The sequence below is a fragment of the Fusarium keratoplasticum genome, chromosome 12, assembly GCF_025433545.1.
Source record: "Fusarium keratoplasticum isolate Fu6.1 chromosome 12, whole genome shotgun sequence".
Lineage (NCBI taxonomy): Eukaryota > Fungi > Ascomycota > Sordariomycetes > Hypocreales > Nectriaceae > Fusarium > Fusarium keratoplasticum.
Genome location: NC_070540.1, coordinates 2,042,830 through 2,060,421, shown reverse-complemented (window position 1 = coordinate 2,060,421; position 17,592 = coordinate 2,042,830). Strand labels below are relative to the sequence as shown.

Below are 17,592 nucleotides of genomic sequence, written 5' to 3'. Positions count from 1 at the left end.
CCCGACGATAAGAAGAGGAGAGAAAAGAAAAGGCCCGAGCGGCCTTGCCTTAAACAGCCTGAAGGCCTTAACCGATAAGCATTGCCAAGGAGGTCTACGGAGTAGAGCCTGCTTCATGCATGTCTCAGGGAGGCTTTGCACCGTAGCCAATGAACAAGGCTCATGATGTGACTGCCAAGCGTCGAGGTGCTGAATCCAGCTCAGCTCTTGGTCTCTTTTCAGGTCGTCAGCCTGTGAGGAGTGACCAGAGGCCAATCATGACGTGCCCAGACAAGGGTGCCATCAGCCACTCGCGAAGCATGGTGATCCAATTCGATGACTCGGTGAATGCAATTGCACTTTATCCATCCAAATCCTTCTAATGGCGCTTCTGGAGGGTTGAAAATGCATGGCACTTGTCCGTCAATTGCTAAGCCACTTATCCTGATGCAACATGCAGCCAACACTTCAATAACGAAGCGGGGCTTTGAAAACTCCATTGCTGCCTGACTTACGGCAAGCAAGTTTGCTCCGACGCACCGACTTGTCTCTAAAAGCTAGTCGTCAACTCATTTTCGTCAGTTTCTCCTCAAGAGGCCCTTGACTCATTGTCAAGTCAAGAATGGTCAGTCAATTGTCTCCTTTGATTGAGCTTGACTAATAACTCCCCTAGTCTGGACTAGAACTGGCTGTCTCTGTCCTGGCATTGGTGGAAGCGGCAATTTCCACGACGAAAAGTCTTCATGGAGCATACAGAAAGAAGAAGGACCTCCCAAACGTCTGCGGGCGCCTTGAAGACAAGTTAATAAGCATTCGGGATATTGTCAAGATCGTGAAAGATGAAGAGGTCTTGTGCACTCCAAAAGTCATAGCTCAGCTGAAGCAGCTTGAACGAAGGGGTAAACAGGTTAAACTCCTTCTGCGTTCCATCCATCCTGCTGGCAAGAGCTCGGCGCGTCTCTTTCTTCATCAACTATTCAACGGATCTGAAGATGAGCAAAAACTGGTCGAGATCATTAGCGATCTAGAAGGGGACAAGACTTCACTCCTCGTTGCCATTCAAGTCGTCGGCGTTGGCCTGGGGAAGGATCATGAACGTGGCATTGCTTTTGTCACCACAGCCTCTGCGAAACGGATTGATGACATCCTCCGCGAGAAGCTACACTTACAGGATGGACTCAGAATCATGAGGGTTATCGAGGATCGAACATCAGGTGCGTCTTGGTCCATCAGAATGACACGATGCTTACAAGTCTCAGATGGCAAAGTGCCCCTAACCGAGGAGGATCTCGAGTCCCTGAGAGCATGCATGGAGCCGACTGTCGAGGGCAGGCAGCCAGCCACTGAACGGATCATCCTCAACAATGTTGCAAAGTTCCAAGCAACTCAGATCAACGCGCCGCTTGGGGAGGACATTTGGGCGCACATCGATCGCTTGGTGGTGGAGAACAACCAAGCGGATGCTCTCAACACCCAGATCAACTACCCAATGACTCTAGGTGCCTTCTACAGTGGTGTTATGCCTCAACTAGTGTTTTTCCTTTTTCTCTCGTTCTTATTGTATTTCCCACTGTCCTACACTTTCCAGAAAGACTGACCAGGCCGTTGCGGTGGATTGACAGGTTGACAGCAACTCCATCCAAGGCCTTTGCGTTATAATGGCCATAGATTATAGTTCTGGTCAAAATTAGTGCAGCTCTCGTTTCCTTGATATGATTTTCTGTCTTGTAAACAACTTGGGGTGCCTATGTCGACCCGGAGAGCTTAACGGAAGAGAAAGCGTCCTCGATGCCCCTAGTCCGTTGAAACTGTGGATAAGTTGGGGGCGGGTCGCTCTAGGTAATATAATATATTATAAACCTAAAAATACCCTTTATATGGGTTCGTAACGCTTACAGATAAAATGCTATGCAACTCAGGACCCTAATGCCAGCTTTAACCAGTAACATGCTCATAATAAAGGTGAAATGATTAGCTTTCCTCCACTGGAACACTCCGGACCTCATCGGTGACGATAAGATCTCCAGCGATGGCAGGTCTGTTCAGATCCAACAAGACCCGTATCTCTCCTGATCATCGATGCGTCCTTACGGAATCTCGTCAGGGAATCGAATTTCTCGGTCTCGTCGTGGAGTGCTCGTCCCCGACACGTCGATACGGTTTGCTGGCGTCGCCCGGATCGGACGGGCACTAGCAATAACGATGGGACCTCTAATAGGTCTCGGCTCAGGCTCTCCTTTACTGAGCCCAGCGAGCCATGATCCTATCAGGGGAACCTTTCGGCGGCGTTCCACCACGCGTGCGTCGTCGCTCATGTTCTCACTGACGACGCGGCTGAGGGTGCGAGGGGCGAGGTATCCTAGTTTTCCGAGCGGGATGCTAAGTCCGTGAACGACCTAATCTAGTCAGTCAACAATATCTTGTAGGAGCATCCTGCATGTGGCACTTACAACACTGCAAACCGCAAGGAACCAGACAACAATCCGAATTGTCTCTCCCAACTTCTGAACATCCTCACGAGGCTTGTCTTCCCCATCGCTTAGGTGCTCCTGAATAAACTCCAAGCTGATGAACAAGTAAAAGATGGCTGAAACACCAATGGGACCAAAGAAGCCAACAAAAACAGCTTGCTTAGCCTCTTCGATCTGAGGAATCCACTTGTGCATAGCAAACACCCAGGGAAGCCTTCGCAAGATGAGGACGAGGATGCCTAGAACCACAAGCTTCCAGATTGGCATGACTGAGTTCTCGTTGAAAAGTTCCCAGGGGATGACTGCGCCGTACCACAGGAAGATGGTGACGTTGAGAAGCATGTCGATGGTCGGCTGCAGGGAATCATCTTTCGTTTCGAGGCGGAACCAATCATCCCAGGTAAATGTGTTACCTGCGATGAAGCAAGCAAGAACGTCGTCGGTTCCAATCAATCCGCACGTGCCCAGAACAAAAAGGGCAAGGGAGATGGCAAAAACGAGGAAGCTCTCTCGATCGACGTAATTGCGCTCCTCAGCCCAGTGAAGCATCTCTTTGGCAACCCATCCAACAACAGCACCGTAGATGATGCTCAGAATGATGGTGTATCCCCAGGTAAAAGCGAACCAAAGACCCATGGCATCTCCGGCACCTCCGGATGTAGCTCCCGAGCCCACGTACTTGATGAGGTACAGGGCGAAGAAGAGGAACGGATAACCGAGGCCGTCGTTCGTTCCCGACTCGGCGACAATGAGATTCTGCAGGTCTTTGGGAATGTTGTGATCGGCAAATTTTCCCTTGACAATGACAGCGGAAAGGACAGGATCCGTAGGCGTCACACAAGCTCCCACAGCGAGTGCATGCAAAAAGCTAAGTCGCCCAGTGAAGCCCCAGACAAGCACGCTCGTGGCCAGCCACATTGCCGTCATTCCAGGGCCAACAAGCAAAAAGACGGCCTTCCATTCTTTCCAGAGATATTTACTCGGAAGTTGCACGCCCGCGAGGACCAGCTGCACGCCTAGAACAAGGCGAGAAAAGTTGAGCGTGATGGAATGGAGGTTATCGGAACAATCGCTCTCTGTCACACCATGGTGCTCGCACTGCGCATAATCGTTCGGACGAATAAAATTGGCACCATTCGGTCCAAAAGCGACGCCTGCCAAGAGCGCAATGACTAGAATACCAAGCTGTCAGTGGATGCTTCTCGCCGCCAAGCGTATGCCAAGAGGACGTACGGGCCTCTGAGAGGTAGTAATTCTCCTTTAGCAGATACGACACCAACCCAAACAGAGATATAAAGCCGCCGAGGACGGCAACGACGAGGTTGAAGTTTGTCAGTTGGAGCGGAATCGTCCAGATATTGTGCGTCATGTCGGGTGAAGGCAAGGCCAAGACGGTCTGAGGAGGATCATGATGGAAAAATGGCTCAGCAGCGTCTGGAGGGTAGAGAATTTTACCCATCATATGACGTAGGTGGGCGAAACGGGATTGGTGGTGGAGCAAGGGCAGTTCCGTATCGATAATGCACTCAACCAGAGATGCGAGAGTTATCAGAGAACACCAACCCCAGAGCGGCTCAGAACCATTTTATTTCGTTTCTTGAGCGTTAGCATTTGCGCTCTTTGTTGATCATAACCTCCTCCTCTGTTTAAACGCGCATGACCCCATCAGCCGGGTCTTTGTTATCTCTCTTCAAGGGGGCGGTGTAATCGTCTTGTGACTGAACCCCTCACGAACACCGAGGCCCTGGAACTGTCATCGTGACCTATCACTGACAAGAGATAGGCTACGGAGGACGAACATGTTCCCTGGGTGAGACTAGTGCAAGGCCAAAGGCCACTGGGGGGGGAATGCCGCCCTCCTTGACCGGCTGTTGGTGCGGTTCAAAAAACCCTGAAAGCGTCACTTTCTCCGCACCTCGCCGGTATTTCAATTCCCCGGATTCCGGCGATGATGGTCTCCAATATCGGAGCCGAAGTCAAGAGGTGTCCACAACTCGGCCGAAGTTCCCGCCGTCTTCCGCCCCGTCCCGCCTCGAATCCCGCTCCGTCCCTGTGTCCATGTCCCGGCACCCGCGGGTCCCACCCCGGTACCTCTACCTCGCTCCTACTGGCTCCCTCGGAAACGATCAGTCACTCATGTTCGTTTTCCTCACCAATGAATTGCGTGCTACGCCTCGGCTAGGCGAATGAGTCCCCCCATAGCTTAAAGAGTGAGAAATTAGCCTGTCCTTGGCGTCTCATTTCTCTCCATCATCCGGCTGCCTAGCGCATTGTTTTTTCTAATTGCCACCGCAATTAAACCCAGAGGAGGTTAGAGGCGATCTTGCGTCAGCCCACGGCGTGTTTTATTAAAAGCTAATTGCACATAAGCATTCATCCGTTGATAATAAATGCTCCTACGTCGACCTCATTTCGTATCTCTCTTTCTCCTTCTTGTTTGTTTCTTCTTGCAGTGATACATACTATTGGTAATAATAATCAGTCCGTTTGAATCAGAAAGTCCATCATGTCGAAATCAGCAGCTTCAAGCGCGAAGCCGCGCGTCCTTCGTAAGCTGGGCCATTTGTAAGTCTCCGAAACCTCGACTCAATCTCAAGTCTAATTACCTCCTAGCGAGCGCTTCCAAGCATCATTGTTGACAATGGGATTGACATGTGGCCCAGTCGTCACAAGTCTCTATCGCATTCCCGAGCATCTCCAAGATTCGCACGACAAGCAAGTCGACGCACTCGAGGCCGCTGTCGCAGACACAATCCGCAAACATCCTCTCCTGCAAGTCGGAGTAATTGCCGAGAAGGCGAAGCGACCCTCCTGGATTCAACTCGACGAGGTCAATCTCAAGAACCACATTGTCTGGAAAACTGTTGATCCCAACGACGAATACGATGCCAAGCTCAATGAAACCACTCTTCAAGAACTCGACACCACATTTGGAAATTTCGCAACACGACCAAGCTGGCGGTTGATTGTCCAGGAACTAGAGGGCCAGAATCTGCTCGAGGTCATGTTTATCTGGAACCACATGTGCACAGATGGAAATGGAGGCAAGATCTTTCACGAGTCGTTGCTAGAATCCTTGAACACGCCCAATCTCCCACCGCTCGAAAATCACGTCTTCAAGACCACGACAACACCTGAGAATATGCTCCCGCCGCAAAATGTCATTGCCAAGTTCAAAATTACGCCCAAGTTTGCTGCCGCCAACGTCTGGGAAGAGCTGAAGCCTCCCATGCTCGAGTCTAAGACGGCGTATGTTTCATGGGCCGATATCACGAGGACTCCTCGCAAGACTCAAATCAGAAGCTTCAATATCGACAACGAATCCACCCAGAAGATCCTCTCAGCTTGTCGATCGCACAAAACAACTCTCACGGGTCTCCTGCACGCCGCCGCGTTCATGTCTCTTGTGCATCAACTACCAGAGGAAAAATTGGCTTCAATCATTTCACAAACTCCTCTTAATCTGAGGCGCTTCATCAAGCCCAACCCCAAAGCCTTTTCTGGACTTGAGCCCAAGCAGCTAATCGCAAATTACGTGACCATGATGGACCATGTTTTCAAAAAGAGTCTTGTCCAAAAGGTTCGCCAACAGTCGAGAAGCGTAGGTGACGAGGAACGACTTGCTGCCCTTGAGGAAGAGATGTGGTCTGCGGCCGTTTTTATCCGGGGAGAAATCAAGGACAAGCTTGACCTCGGATTAAAGAATGACGTGGTAGGCTTGATGGGTGTGGTAGGAGACTGGCACAAGTTCCACAAGGATGAGTTGAAGAAACCCAGGACAGCATCTTGGCTGGTCAGCAACGTGGGTGTCATCGACGAGCGGAACGATGAGGATGCTGCTTCTTCACACTGGACCATTAAGAGAAGCAAATTCTCTCTCTCCGCCTGTGTTGTGGGATGCATGTTCAACATTGGTGTAATCAGCGTCAAGGGGAAAGATCTATATGTCGACCTGACCTGGCAAGATGGAATTGTTGACGCTGGCATCGCCGACCAGCTTGTTGCCGATCTTGAGAAGTGGCTACGTCACGTTGCACAGAAGGCTTAAATACTCTATGACTTTTGTACGATTAAAACTATATACAATAGCTAAGGAAATACCTTAGTGTAGAAAGATACCAACACGCCTCTCAAAGCATGTCGTCTAGGCCTTGCAGGTAGCAACGCTGGGAACGTTCTGGCAGCTGCCGTAGTTCTTGCCACCGCTGACCTTGACGTTGGACCAGGTCCAGTTGGAGCAGCCGGTCTTTCCGCAGACAATGGCAATGTTGGTACCCTTGGCGTCGACAGCACCGGAGCCGGAGATGTTCTTGAGGGTGAGGCCTGTGATGGGGAGACCGCTGGTGGGGTCACCGTGGAGGTCACCGCCGTCGTAGTTCTGCTCAATCAGGATACCGTACCTATTGCTCATTAGTCATGCGTCTCTTTGAGGGTAAAGGTTAACTCACTTGGAGATCTTGGACAGGGTGATGTCAGAGTAGGTGACGCCCTTGACCTGGCCACTGGTGTTCTTCATGGTCTTGACACGGAGACCTGCAAATTTGTTAGTTGCTGTATTTTCCTTGCATCTCAGTAAACCTTACCGTTGGTGGACTTGGTAACCTGGCTGTTCAGGAACTTGACAGTGTCGACGACATTGTTGTCTCGGCCGCCAACGCTGCCGATGGACAGACCGTGGCCACCAGAGCAGAGACCGCCGCTGAAGGTGATGTCCTGTATCGTGTTAATATCTTCCATCACTACCGCATCCGATCATTAACTCACCTTGCCAGAGTTGATAGCAACACAGTCGTCCTGGTTGTAAACCTTGGCACCGTTAATGGTGACACCAGTGCTCTCACCGATATCAAAGCCATCGGTGTTGTGTCCGCCCTTGGAATCACCCTCAGCATCGTCAATGGTCATCTTGTTGATGGTCAGACCGTTGACGGTGTTGATGCTGACAGCCTGGACAGGGGTGTTCTTGATGTACAGGTCGTTGAAGACAGAGTCAGTCAGGCTGTGGGCGGCGAAGAACTTGGGCTTCTTCTTGCCACCGTTTCCACCCTTGCCGTCCCACCAGCGGGCACCGTCAGCGTTTAGGACGGCACCGGCACCGTCGACCGTGATCTTCTTTCCAGAGATCTTCAGCAGAGGGCCAGTCCACTCCTTGTAGCCCCAGGTGGTGGTGCCCTTGAAGACGACCTATAAAATTGTCAGCCAGATGCGCATGGCGAGAAACTCGGGCTACCAACATGAGCGCCATCCTTGAGCTTGCTAAGGTCAAGAGTCGTGCCAGCAGGAACAGCGACGTTGTTGAGAGTGAGAGTGGTGCAAGAAGACTGAGCCTTCATGGCAGCGGCAGCACCGCTGGAGCCGGAAAAGGTGCAGCTGTCAGCACGCTTGAAGTGCTCAGGCGCATCAATGAGAGGAACGGAGGGAGCGGCAATGGCGCTGCCAGCCAGGGCAGCGAGGAGGAAGTTGATCTTAGTCATGTTGTCTTGTGGTAAAAGAGTGTATGTACTTGTAAAAACAGATAAAACGAGAGTAAGGGAATGAGGTGTTCCTTGTCCGGCAAGACGATGTTGTGTATGGTTCTTCTTCTCTCCAAAGAACGGCTGCACCATAGTCTTATATACACTCCAAACCTCTCTAAGCTACGCGTACCAATGCCAACACCGCTAGATCCGAACTCTACCCCATCTGTCAAACAAATTGTTCCCGTCCCAAGCCCGCGGGACCTTGTTTCTCCTCCAATGCGAGTTCCGCAAACCTTCTAGAACGGCCCGAGTTAAATGAAGACGGGGGGGGTTTCAGGGACCCTTCTTTTACGAACCGGTCATAGCCAGGCTGCTCAGCCTCTTTCTAATCAAGCCGGCGCCGTGGTTGACCCCCGTGCGGTCGGCACGAGATGCCGAGCGACCCCTGTTTAATAGGTGGATTGTTTCAGGTCCGCGCGAGCCGGCTAGTCGGCACATCGAAGGACGTTATCGATATCGGTGGGGCTTTGATTATATAAAACAGCTGATGTTTATTGGACCTGTTCCACTTCCGAGAGAGTCTAGACCTTATTTGAGCTGTCAGTCTGAACTCCTGAATTCTGACTTCATTTATTTAGCCTTTGGCAAAGACCAGCTTGGCGAAGTGCCAAGACGTAGGTTTCTGGTAGACAAGGAGAAGGATTCAAGAGAATCTTCACAGATGTGAAGAGGCACGGCATATTGAAGCACGGATGCCTAGAGCAACGAAGAGTAGGAATGACTTGTTTGCGCTGATGATCTGCTCATTTAAGCTGAGCCTAAGAGCTTAAAGTTTGCGCTTGCACCCGTACATCAAGATAAGAATGATCAAAACCACTAGCAATAAAATCCGAATACTTAAATGCCGATAGAAATCAGACTATTGAACACAGGGTAGGAAATAAGCTTATGATTTTGCTACCAGCTAAGAGCCTGGCCATCAGCCATGGCGCACAACCTTAAGTTAAGAGTGCAGTAGTAAAGCGCCTAACCTTGACTAGACCACTATATTGGAAGGGAGTTTTTTCGGTGACTCAAGGGTATTCATTCTCAGAGTTCGGACTCGTATAAAATCCATTGATAATATATCGGGCCTTGGGCCAACTTTAGACCGGGAAGTCCACTCTAAGCCAGCCAGGTAAATCCCACCAGGCGCCCCTGCAGCGGACTACACACACATGCGATCTTCTCCAAAGCTATTCCACCAATTACGTCTCCTCAATTAAACAGGAAAAAGCCGCTGGCATAAGAACCAACCTATAGTTCATTCGTAGCAATCAGTGCCACAACGCAACACCCTTTCCTTACATGCCACAAGGGGCAGCGTACTAGAGCACCATAGACTTGATTTCACCACCCTCATGTTAATGCGTGTGTTCTCTGCTATGATGACCGATACCCTCTCAATAGGGGTCGTGACTCAACAATGCTAGATTAGAGCATTCACAAAACAAAAGTGTGATCTAAATTTGGAACCATGGTCTCTATAAAGCACACAGGTCTCTGAGCATTATTACCAATAACCGCGTTTGCTCACCGCCAAGTGAACAGCCAAAAGGATTCTCTTTTCAGCCACGTGAACACAAAGAATAGGCCACCGGGAAATCCCGACAATCGAGTTTATGCTGTTGGTTCCAACGCAAAGGATCAGCTTGGCTGCCCCGGATTAATTACACTCCCGCTGTTGCCTAAGTCTAGTTTTTCTCCTCTACCAATTTCTAGGATGCGGTCAAGAAAAAGCATCAAACCCAAATCGTGACGATTCTCCAACCTGGGTCTCAACCCAGAGCTTTCCTCCTTGCATCCAGATTTTCTCGGCCAGACTATCACGCACAAAAATGCCAGACTTTAAATACCCTGGTGTTAATGTCCCTCTGAGGCATGGCTTCAATCGAGGCTGGAGACGTGGTTCGAACCCAAACTATCCGGTCGGCTTTCCAGAGTACAGTAAAGAGGGATGGGCCGACATCCTCCCAATCAGAGAAGTCGCTATGATGATTCTCATGGATAGTCTGACGGACAAGCCAAACTGGCATGAGAAAGTCTTCGATGAGGACATTGTTCAGAAGTGGCGGGACGAGGCTCGTCAGCAACCCGAGGATGGCCTTTTTGCGAGGGTCATGCAGGATAAAGAATCTCGCTATATCCCGAAGCCGATTTCTAAAATCATTTCTGAGCAAACTTTTGACTTTGTACGGCCATGTTTAGTGTTGAATAGAGATCTCTGGGCTAACAACTTTCGATAGTGCATCGCCGAGTTACGTAACAAGGCCAAGTACTTTACTACGTCGGGTCTCATCCCCACGTTTGATTCAGCTGGCAATTCTATCGTCAAGTCGGACTCGTACATCGAAAAGTCTCTTCACTACAAGTTGATACAGGCTTTTGACGCTCTTCGTGCCGATCAGGGGGACAGTGTGGATTGGCACCCAAGAAGCAACGATATGGTACAAGACCTGGTTCATCCATCGATGTATCCCTTCGTTTATGGTATGAAATGGAACCCAGAATTTGCAACCAACACTAATCCTCGCCAGGCCGCTCCAAATTCATTCAAGAGGAAGTTGTCGGCGTGCATGACGCCTTGGGTCATGTTGGGAAAGGCGCAACTGTCCCTAAAGACGAACAGGCCGAAAGTGACCGCGTCTTTTGGTCCACCACATATCAATGGCTCCCTTCTAACATCTCTTTCGGTGACGATGGCACCGTCAAGTTCACGAGCTATGTCAACAACTTGAACCCAGAGAAATTTCCCGAGATCTACGAAACTCTCGAGTATGTTATTGATAAGGCAATTCCCGCTTGGGATCAGTGTCTTCATGAATATACCAATTGGAAAGAGGGCCCTGTTGTCGGAAGAGTAGATTCACGCTTCCACAAGATTACTGAAGCTTCGTGAGTGCAGCCTCATCCAGGTTTGGATCTCGTGGAAAAGCAGCAACTTACTCTGGCCAAGTGACTCGGATGACAGCCTCTGGGCTCCAGTACTTGATGTCGCAAAGTTCAAAGACATCGATGTCAACCTCACGCATGAAGAACTTGCCCAACTCGAGGATATGGCATGTTTTGAAAAAGGCAACACCCAGATAGGCTGGAAAGCGCAGCACGAGAGGATGCGCCAAGGTCTGCCTCCCCTAACCCCAAACGTCGAAGACCGTCACATCGCGAGGGCCAAATGGGAAAAGGTCAGGGAAGCCAAGCTCCCTGAACCACGACAGTTTGAAGAGATCGACTACGCACCCAAGAAAAGCCTCCGCGAAAAGTTCAAAGAGAATGGGCTGCAGGTTATTGTCAAGATGGCAAGTATCGAACTGACGCCCGAAAAGCCCGAGTTTCCGGCCGGAGGATGGCACGTAAGTATTGAACTTTTGTCAAGCCTCCACCATGCGCTAACTGGATCCGCAGCTTGAGGGCCAGATGAACGAAAAGATCTGCGCAACAGCGCTCTACTACCTCGACAGTGACAACGTCACTCCCAGTCATCTATCACTCCGCACGCAGACCGATTCGTATCTCAATGATCGGATACACGCCAAACAAGATGAGTACAACTGGCTTGAGAGAGTCTATGGTACTGCCTTGCGCGGGTATGGATTCTCAACCTGTGTGCAGAACTTTGGAGATGTCCAGACGAAGCAGGGACGCCTTCTAGCCTTTCCCAACGTTTTGTAGGTCTACTCCGCACACTCTTCATCTTCATGTAGGTACTGACTTTGAGCTCCTCTTAGTCAACACCGCGTATCTTCGTTCCGACTCAAAGACCCTACCAAGCCTGGCCACAGACGTTTCATCGCGCTCTGGCTCATCGACCCTCACCGGCGCATCGTATCCACCGCCAATGTGCCCCCGCAGCAACAAGACTGGTGGACTAACAAGTCTGGGTCTGAGGAGTCCCAAAAAATTATTCCTGAGAGATCGATGAGTGTGCAAGAGGCAAGAGAGCATCGACTCAAATTAATGGACCAGCGGACAAGGAAAAGTGAAGCCGAAAGCTGGGAGAAGTGGTACTATAGCTTCTGCGAGCACTGAATGGCTACGATCCGTGAGTTTCAATATAATAAGGTCAGTCTTCCAATATTATACTGAAGATGACATTACGTACCTATGTTCCTGTGAAAAGACAAGTCCCTCTCTGGGTCAAGAGTGACTACCCACCTATGCCGCCGACTGTGAACTTGATGACGATTCCAAAAGAAGCCATCAGCCACAATAATATATTGTTCCCGCCTTCTCTTTGCTCATTCCATTCCCTGCAAATGCCCGTCTCATTGGTCCAAACATATCAGCATGGGTGCAAGCGGGGTCTTTATTGTTAGGTACCTACAAAAGGGTGCCTAGTCTGACGTGACAACCCAAACTCCTCTCTTTCCGCCATCTTTCAACATCATGAAATCCCAATTATGCCCAAAGTGCCAGGAGATCTTTGCCGACGATACACTTCTCCAAGTCTACACACCCCACCATCAATCCAGGGAGAGTATTCTGGCAGCGGTTGGCAACGGATGCAGGCTTTGTTCGCGGATCGTCAAGAGCCGCGAGTTTGCGAAACTGGATCCTAGCATCTCCTTCATAACAACAGGCAATGTTCGGGGAACCCCTTACCAGAGTATTGCCCCGACGAGTTCGGTCAAGTTGGAGATCTGGTTACACCCTTCCAGTGATTCTGAAGCCTACCAACACGTCAGCGAGGCGGACGGAGACCGAATTTCGGCCCAAGATGATGAGGTGTTGATCCCTCAGTCTGGAAGAGACTTTGAATTTGAACCCGATGATGGACCAGGGAGTGGCCTCCTTGGATGGACATTCCTATTCAACCCGAAAACACGTGAGCACATCTCAAAGGGTCCCAGTCATCTATTCTAATGAGCATGTCAAGATATTCCATCCCAATACATACAGCGTGGGTCTCTCGTCGGGACGGGATGCGCAAATAGCATGTGGTCCCTGGCCAGGAGCTGGCTGGATGAATGCTGCCAGGGTCACAAGAAGTGTTCAGCACCGCAAAGTCCAGACTTTTCCCCTACAAGACTCGTTGAGATCGTAGACAACGCAACTGCTCGGGTAATCGAATGCAGAAGCAACAAGACTTTACAGCGTTACGTCGCATTCTCGCATTGTTGGGGCGAAGCCGAGACCCTCAAGCTACTGAAAGGCAACAAACCCCGTCTTGAAACGGGCATCAGTATTTCAGAACTACCTCAGAGCTACAAAGAGGCAATCGATGCTTGCATACGCTTGAATTTCAAGTTCATCTGGATTGATTCACTCTGCATCATCCAAGACTCAACCGACGACTGGAGAGCTGAATCAGCGACGATGATGCACGTCTACGGCAACGCCCTTCTCACAATAGCAGCAGCAGCGGCAGCAGAAAGCTCCGAGTCAAGCCTGACTCACAGAGATCCTCTCAACATTCAACCTACTACGATCATGGTTCCCCAGGAAGGACCAGGAGAGATGCCGGACGTTCCATACATCTTGGCGCCAGGGGAGCCCTTCAATGAGATCAGAAACTCCCCGCTGCGTCGCCGAGCCTGGGTCGTTCAGGAATCTTATATTTCCAATCGCATTCTGTTCCTCGCTGATACTCAGCTCTGGTGGGAGTGCCGCGAGGTACTCTGCTGCGAATCTTGGCCAACAGGGATTCCGAAAGAGGTGATGGATGAAACAGCGTACCATCAAGACAGGAAAAAAGGAGGCGGCATCCAATCAGCCCATTCTGCCTGGCGCAATCTAGTTCAAGAGTACACACGCTGTAGACTGACCAACTTTTCCGACAAGTTGATCGCCATGGCTGGACTGGCAAGCCACCTACAACCTAGCATCGGGACCGACGAGTACGTCGCGGGATTCTGGCGGTCTCAGTTACCCCATGCTCTATGCTGGGGGGAGTTGGCCAGGCCTATAGAGGGATTCCGACCATCTCAGTACAGAGCGCCTTCGTGGTCCTGGGCTTCTCTCGAAGGGGTCGAGTTCCATCTAGACCGCAGCCCCGACCATTCTGTCACGGATACTTGCCAAATACTCAACATTCATCTCGTAAATGCTGGTACAAACCCATATGGAGATCTCAAAGGAGGTTACATGCTTCTACGTGGCCGACTATTCCCGGTAACGAGCGAGGGAAATTTCACTAGTAATTTCCAACTTCTCAAGTTCCCAGACCACACACCAAGTCCACACAGAGCCATGTACGCTCGCTGGGACGAAGCAATTTCCGGAAATACGCTGATCTCTCATCTCGATACTTCCGGTATCGACCTCTTGGAAGATGCCTCGCTGATCTCGGCAAAGCGGGTCACCAAGATTGCGGAGCACTGGGAGGGCGATCTCTTCTATTTCCCAGTGTTCGAGTTCAGTAGTGATAGAGAGCCGGGAACACGTGGCTTAATCCTAGGTCGTGCCAAAGGAGAGCCTGTTGATCGGTTCCAGAGACTAGGGTGGTCCAGGTGTGCGGGTGAAGGCCCGTGTTCTTACTTTAGGAGAGGGGAGTCTCGGGAGTTTTTCATCGTTTAGGCGGTGGCTCTTGGGGTTGACGATGGATCTTCATCGTATTTTCTCTCGCTAGAAGGTAAATAAAGCGACACCCAGCTCGATAATTTGTTAAATCCCGCAACACCGTCCATCGTGAGGTACGTGCATCAAGAAGCTGAAATGCAACGAGGTTGAGAAATTGTTGAGCGACCAACAGACTGTTGGTCAAAATGAAAAGCCCCTTGAATCTGTTGGCCTGAAGACGCCAAGCTCCAGAGATATAGTCATGTCAACCAACAGGCTTCAGTCTCCCCATGTTGCTTGCATGGATGGGCGATGTTGGGTGATGGCCAATCGGAGCTCTCTGAATCTAGGACCAACGACGTGCTTGAAGGCAGATGGTCCAGTTGAGAGATTACTTTGTAAGAGTTAAATACAACCTGAAATCAAGGAAGACGGCATGAACAAGTGGGTAGATTGAGGGCTGTATCTGTTCAGGAGTTGTTTCATGTCTATAGGCTCGGGAGATGAGCTGGGCTTGGCAAAAGACCTTCGTCGCTCTACGGGTAGGTCTCCTCTCCCCTTTCCATCAGAAGATTTAATCTGAAGAAAGACAAACTGTCGTTTCCCAGCATCCTCCCTGTCTGAGTCTCTGTTGGCTGCACCCATGCATCAATGCTCGCAGAAACTATACCCAACATTTTGCCACTCGTTGCGCGCCACTTTCTGGAAGGCACTCCGAGCCTCCATCAGCTTCAACCGATGTTCCTTGGCCTCCTCCAGGGACATAGGCACCGGATCTCCAAAATTATCCCGAACCATTTCCATCAGCTCCGCCGGAAGCGGCTCCCCCCTCTTGGCGGCCTCCTCCAGTCCCGGGTGGCTGGGTGTCTTTTCGAGGACGAGCTCCGCAAGCGCCTGTGGTACGTTTTCAGCGTTGTCGCTGCCCAGATTGCCGAATGCGTTCTCCATCCACCAACTCTGCTGCTGGGGGGGCACGTTTCCGGTGTTGATGACGCGCGTGAGAGGATCCACAAGCCACAGAGCAATGAATCGGCGGTGGCCAGGCTTTGTCTTGTCTTTGAGTTCAAAGGGCGAGACTCGGTGGTGGAAGACGTTGGGAAAGGCGAGCAGTCTGCCCTCCTTAGTCTCGACACTACCATAATTCTGGAGACACACGCCACCGCTACCACCCCCGAGCCTGGTGCCGTAAACTTGCTCCATCCACCTAAAATTGTCTTGGCCAACTTCGAACTTCTCGTCCGTATAGGCGGAAGTTTGCATGCGGAACTGAAGGAAGCTGGGCGTGACGTTCTCCGAGTCCAGATAGTACAGGGCTGTAGCGACAATGTGCTCATTCATCTGGCCCTCAACGTGCCAGCCGCCGGGAGGGAAATCGGGCTTCTCGGGGGTGAGCTCGATAGAGGCCATCTTAACAATGATCTGCAGATCATCGAATCGCTCACGTAAGGAATCGCCAGGCCCGATCCCGTACTTCCACGCCTTGAATTCAGGAGCTTCTGGCTGAGCGGGCTTCCGGACCTTCTGCCATGCGATCTCTCTGCGTGTTCCGTACCAGCTTATGCCATTCTCGTCCCTTTCTGAGATATATTCATCTGGATCGTCTGAATCTGACTCGTCGGATGATGCAGGGTTCGAGGCTGATTCCTCGACTTCAGCTTCTTCAGGCTTGGGACGCGGCGGAGGAGTCGGGATGTCCCTGAGAGGAGGCGACCAGTTATCCTCATTATCGTCGCTAAAATTCTGCATCAGCCATTTTCTTTTTAAGAGCACCCTGAAACTTACTCGGGATCCTCTGGGAGCGGGAAGCGAGGCTCAGTTCTACCAGCCCCTTTGAATGATCGGCGGGGACGACGAAGATGAAGCTTGAGGCAAAAGTCCCATGCTGGAAGGGCCCTTTCGATAACCTTCTCAATAGTTCTGTATACGTCGCGATGCTTGACGGGGTGCAGGTTGTTGATGTAGCTTGTGAACCTGACACTCCCATCTTCTCGAAGCTCAACGTTGGAAGGCAGCCACTGGTACTTGGCCGACCAGAAGTAGCTATTGACATGGCTGCCACCGACACTGGTGCTGCCTGTTCCGTCTGTTTCCCACCAATGCCGCCAATTTTGAGGTGACTGCCCATCAGGTCCTTGTTCAGAGATAACTTCTCCCTTACCTGCCCACTTATCAATAGCATCCTCGACACCAACAACCTCATCTTCAAAGACCCGCGTTCTGCCGTAGACGAGAGGATAGAGGGAAGGGTGAACAAGATCCAGCACCGTCTCCTTCGTGAGGGGGTGCCAGTCGGGGTTATCCTTGTGTTCCTCTATGAGCTTGACAAATGCGGCGCGAAGGGAGTCGTGCAGCGAGCTATCGATGAAGCTATCAGACTTGACAACGGTAGACGAAGCATCCAGCGTAGGAATCAGGCCCGACTTCCGGAAGAATTCTGCCTTGGAGCGCAGCTCTTTAATGCACTAATGGCGTTGTGAGCGACGAAGTAGAGAGGGGACAACGATGACGAATCTCACATATTCAAGACATCCCCTATCAAGAATAGTGTCAAGCACCACGGCAAAGAAACGATCCCTGGAAGCAATGGTAGGGGACCCAGCGGGATCATCCGACTCTTCGGTAGGTTTCCCGTCTCTGGCGATTTCGTTGTACAGTGGCCGAACCGGTATTGCGAGGCCTTCCTCGATCCACTTCTCGGTGATGGTGTCGTCAAAGACCTTGATATGCCAGTCTGGCTTGTCGGTCAATCGATCCATGACGATCATCATGGCCACTTCTCGGACGAGGAGCATTTCGGATTCAGAGCCCCAGCAATTGGTGTGGATTCCCACAGGATACCACTCTTCCCTTCCTTCATTCTGGTCATGGAACCGGAGGTTAAGGCCGAGGCCTGGATATTGATACTTGGGCATCGTGGCTGGCTGCAATGGAAGGCAAAGACGGATGAAGACGGTGTCTGCTCAATTCGATGCTTCTTGGAAAGGGAGAGACTGCAGATAAAAAATTCGCAGCAGGCCTTCACATATAAGCGGTGTCGATTGGATCAAGTACGCTTCGGCAGGGGTCAGAGCCAACACGCTGCAAGACGATAACGCGACGGGAGGATTCGCCAAGTCACATGACAACGCGACATGGTGAAGCAGGCA

At 51.0% G+C, this 17,592-nt stretch overlaps 5 protein-coding genes and 2 pseudogenes across 7 annotated transcripts, besides 2 other annotated features; 4 read left to right on the top strand and 3 right to left on the bottom strand.

The window, feature by feature from the left end:
- Positions 1–601: 601 nt before the first annotated feature.
- NCS57_01428600 (uncharacterized protein) lies at positions 602–1,576 on the top strand (the record flags this gene model as incomplete). Its single annotated transcript, XM_053063892.1, has 3 exons — positions 602–604; positions 653–1,193; positions 1,239–1,576. 3 exons carry the CDS (start codon positions 602–604, stop codon positions 1,574–1,576), a joined length of 882 nt encoding a protein of 293 aa, XP_052907225.1.
- A 490-nt stretch (positions 1,577–2,066) lies between these two features.
- On the bottom strand, positions 2,067–3,834 carry NCS57_01428500 (Na-H-Exchanger domain-containing protein; the record flags this gene model as incomplete). The annotated part of the gene is made up of 3 exons (XM_053063891.1): positions 3,684–3,834; positions 2,430–3,622; positions 2,067–2,375 (listed from the first exon to the last, which is right to left on the bottom strand). Exons 1-3 carry the CDS (start codon positions 3,817–3,819, stop codon positions 2,067–2,069), a joined length of 1,638 nt encoding a protein of 545 aa, XP_052907224.1. The 5' UTR covers positions 3,820–3,834.
- Positions 3,835–4,956: 1,122 nt separating this feature from the next.
- Positions 4,957–6,498, top strand: NCS57_01428400 (uncharacterized protein; the record flags this gene model as incomplete). Its single annotated transcript, XM_053063890.1, has 2 exons — positions 4,957–5,015; positions 5,064–6,498. The coding sequence occupies 2 exons, from the start codon at positions 4,957–4,959 to the stop codon at positions 6,496–6,498; spliced, it is 1,494 nt and encodes a 497-aa protein (XP_052907223.1).
- A 96-nt stretch (positions 6,499–6,594) lies between these two features.
- Positions 6,595–8,056, bottom strand: NCS57_01428300 (uncharacterized protein; the record flags this gene model as incomplete). The annotated part of the gene is made up of 5 exons (XM_053063889.1): positions 6,595–6,850; positions 6,899–6,983; positions 7,034–7,163; positions 7,215–7,634; positions 7,685–8,056. The coding sequence occupies 5 exons, from the start codon at positions 8,054–8,056 to the stop codon at positions 6,595–6,597; spliced, it is 1,263 nt and encodes a 420-aa protein (XP_052907222.1).
- A 1,730-nt stretch (positions 8,057–9,786) lies between these two features.
- NCS57_01428200 (uncharacterized protein) lies at positions 9,787–11,977 on the top strand (the record flags this gene model as incomplete). The annotated part of the gene is made up of 6 exons (XM_053063888.1): positions 9,787–10,140; positions 10,195–10,438; positions 10,486–10,843; positions 10,905–11,301; positions 11,354–11,616; positions 11,677–11,977. The coding sequence occupies 6 exons, from the start codon at positions 9,787–9,789 to the stop codon at positions 11,975–11,977; spliced, it is 1,917 nt and encodes a 638-aa protein (XP_052907221.1).
- Positions 11,978–12,334: 357 nt separating this feature from the next.
- On the top strand, positions 12,335–14,293 carry NCS57_01428100 (annotated as a pseudogene). The gene is made up of 2 exons: positions 12,335–12,773; positions 12,825–14,293.
- Positions 12,335–14,293: a sequence feature.
- An 801-nt stretch (positions 14,294–15,094) lies between these two features.
- On the bottom strand, positions 15,095–17,400 carry NCS57_01428000 (annotated as a pseudogene). Its single transcript has 3 exons — positions 16,963–17,400; positions 16,229–16,908; positions 15,095–16,178 (listed from the first exon to the last, which is right to left on the bottom strand).
- Positions 15,095–17,400: a sequence feature.
- Positions 17,401–17,592: the final 192 nt, after the last annotated feature.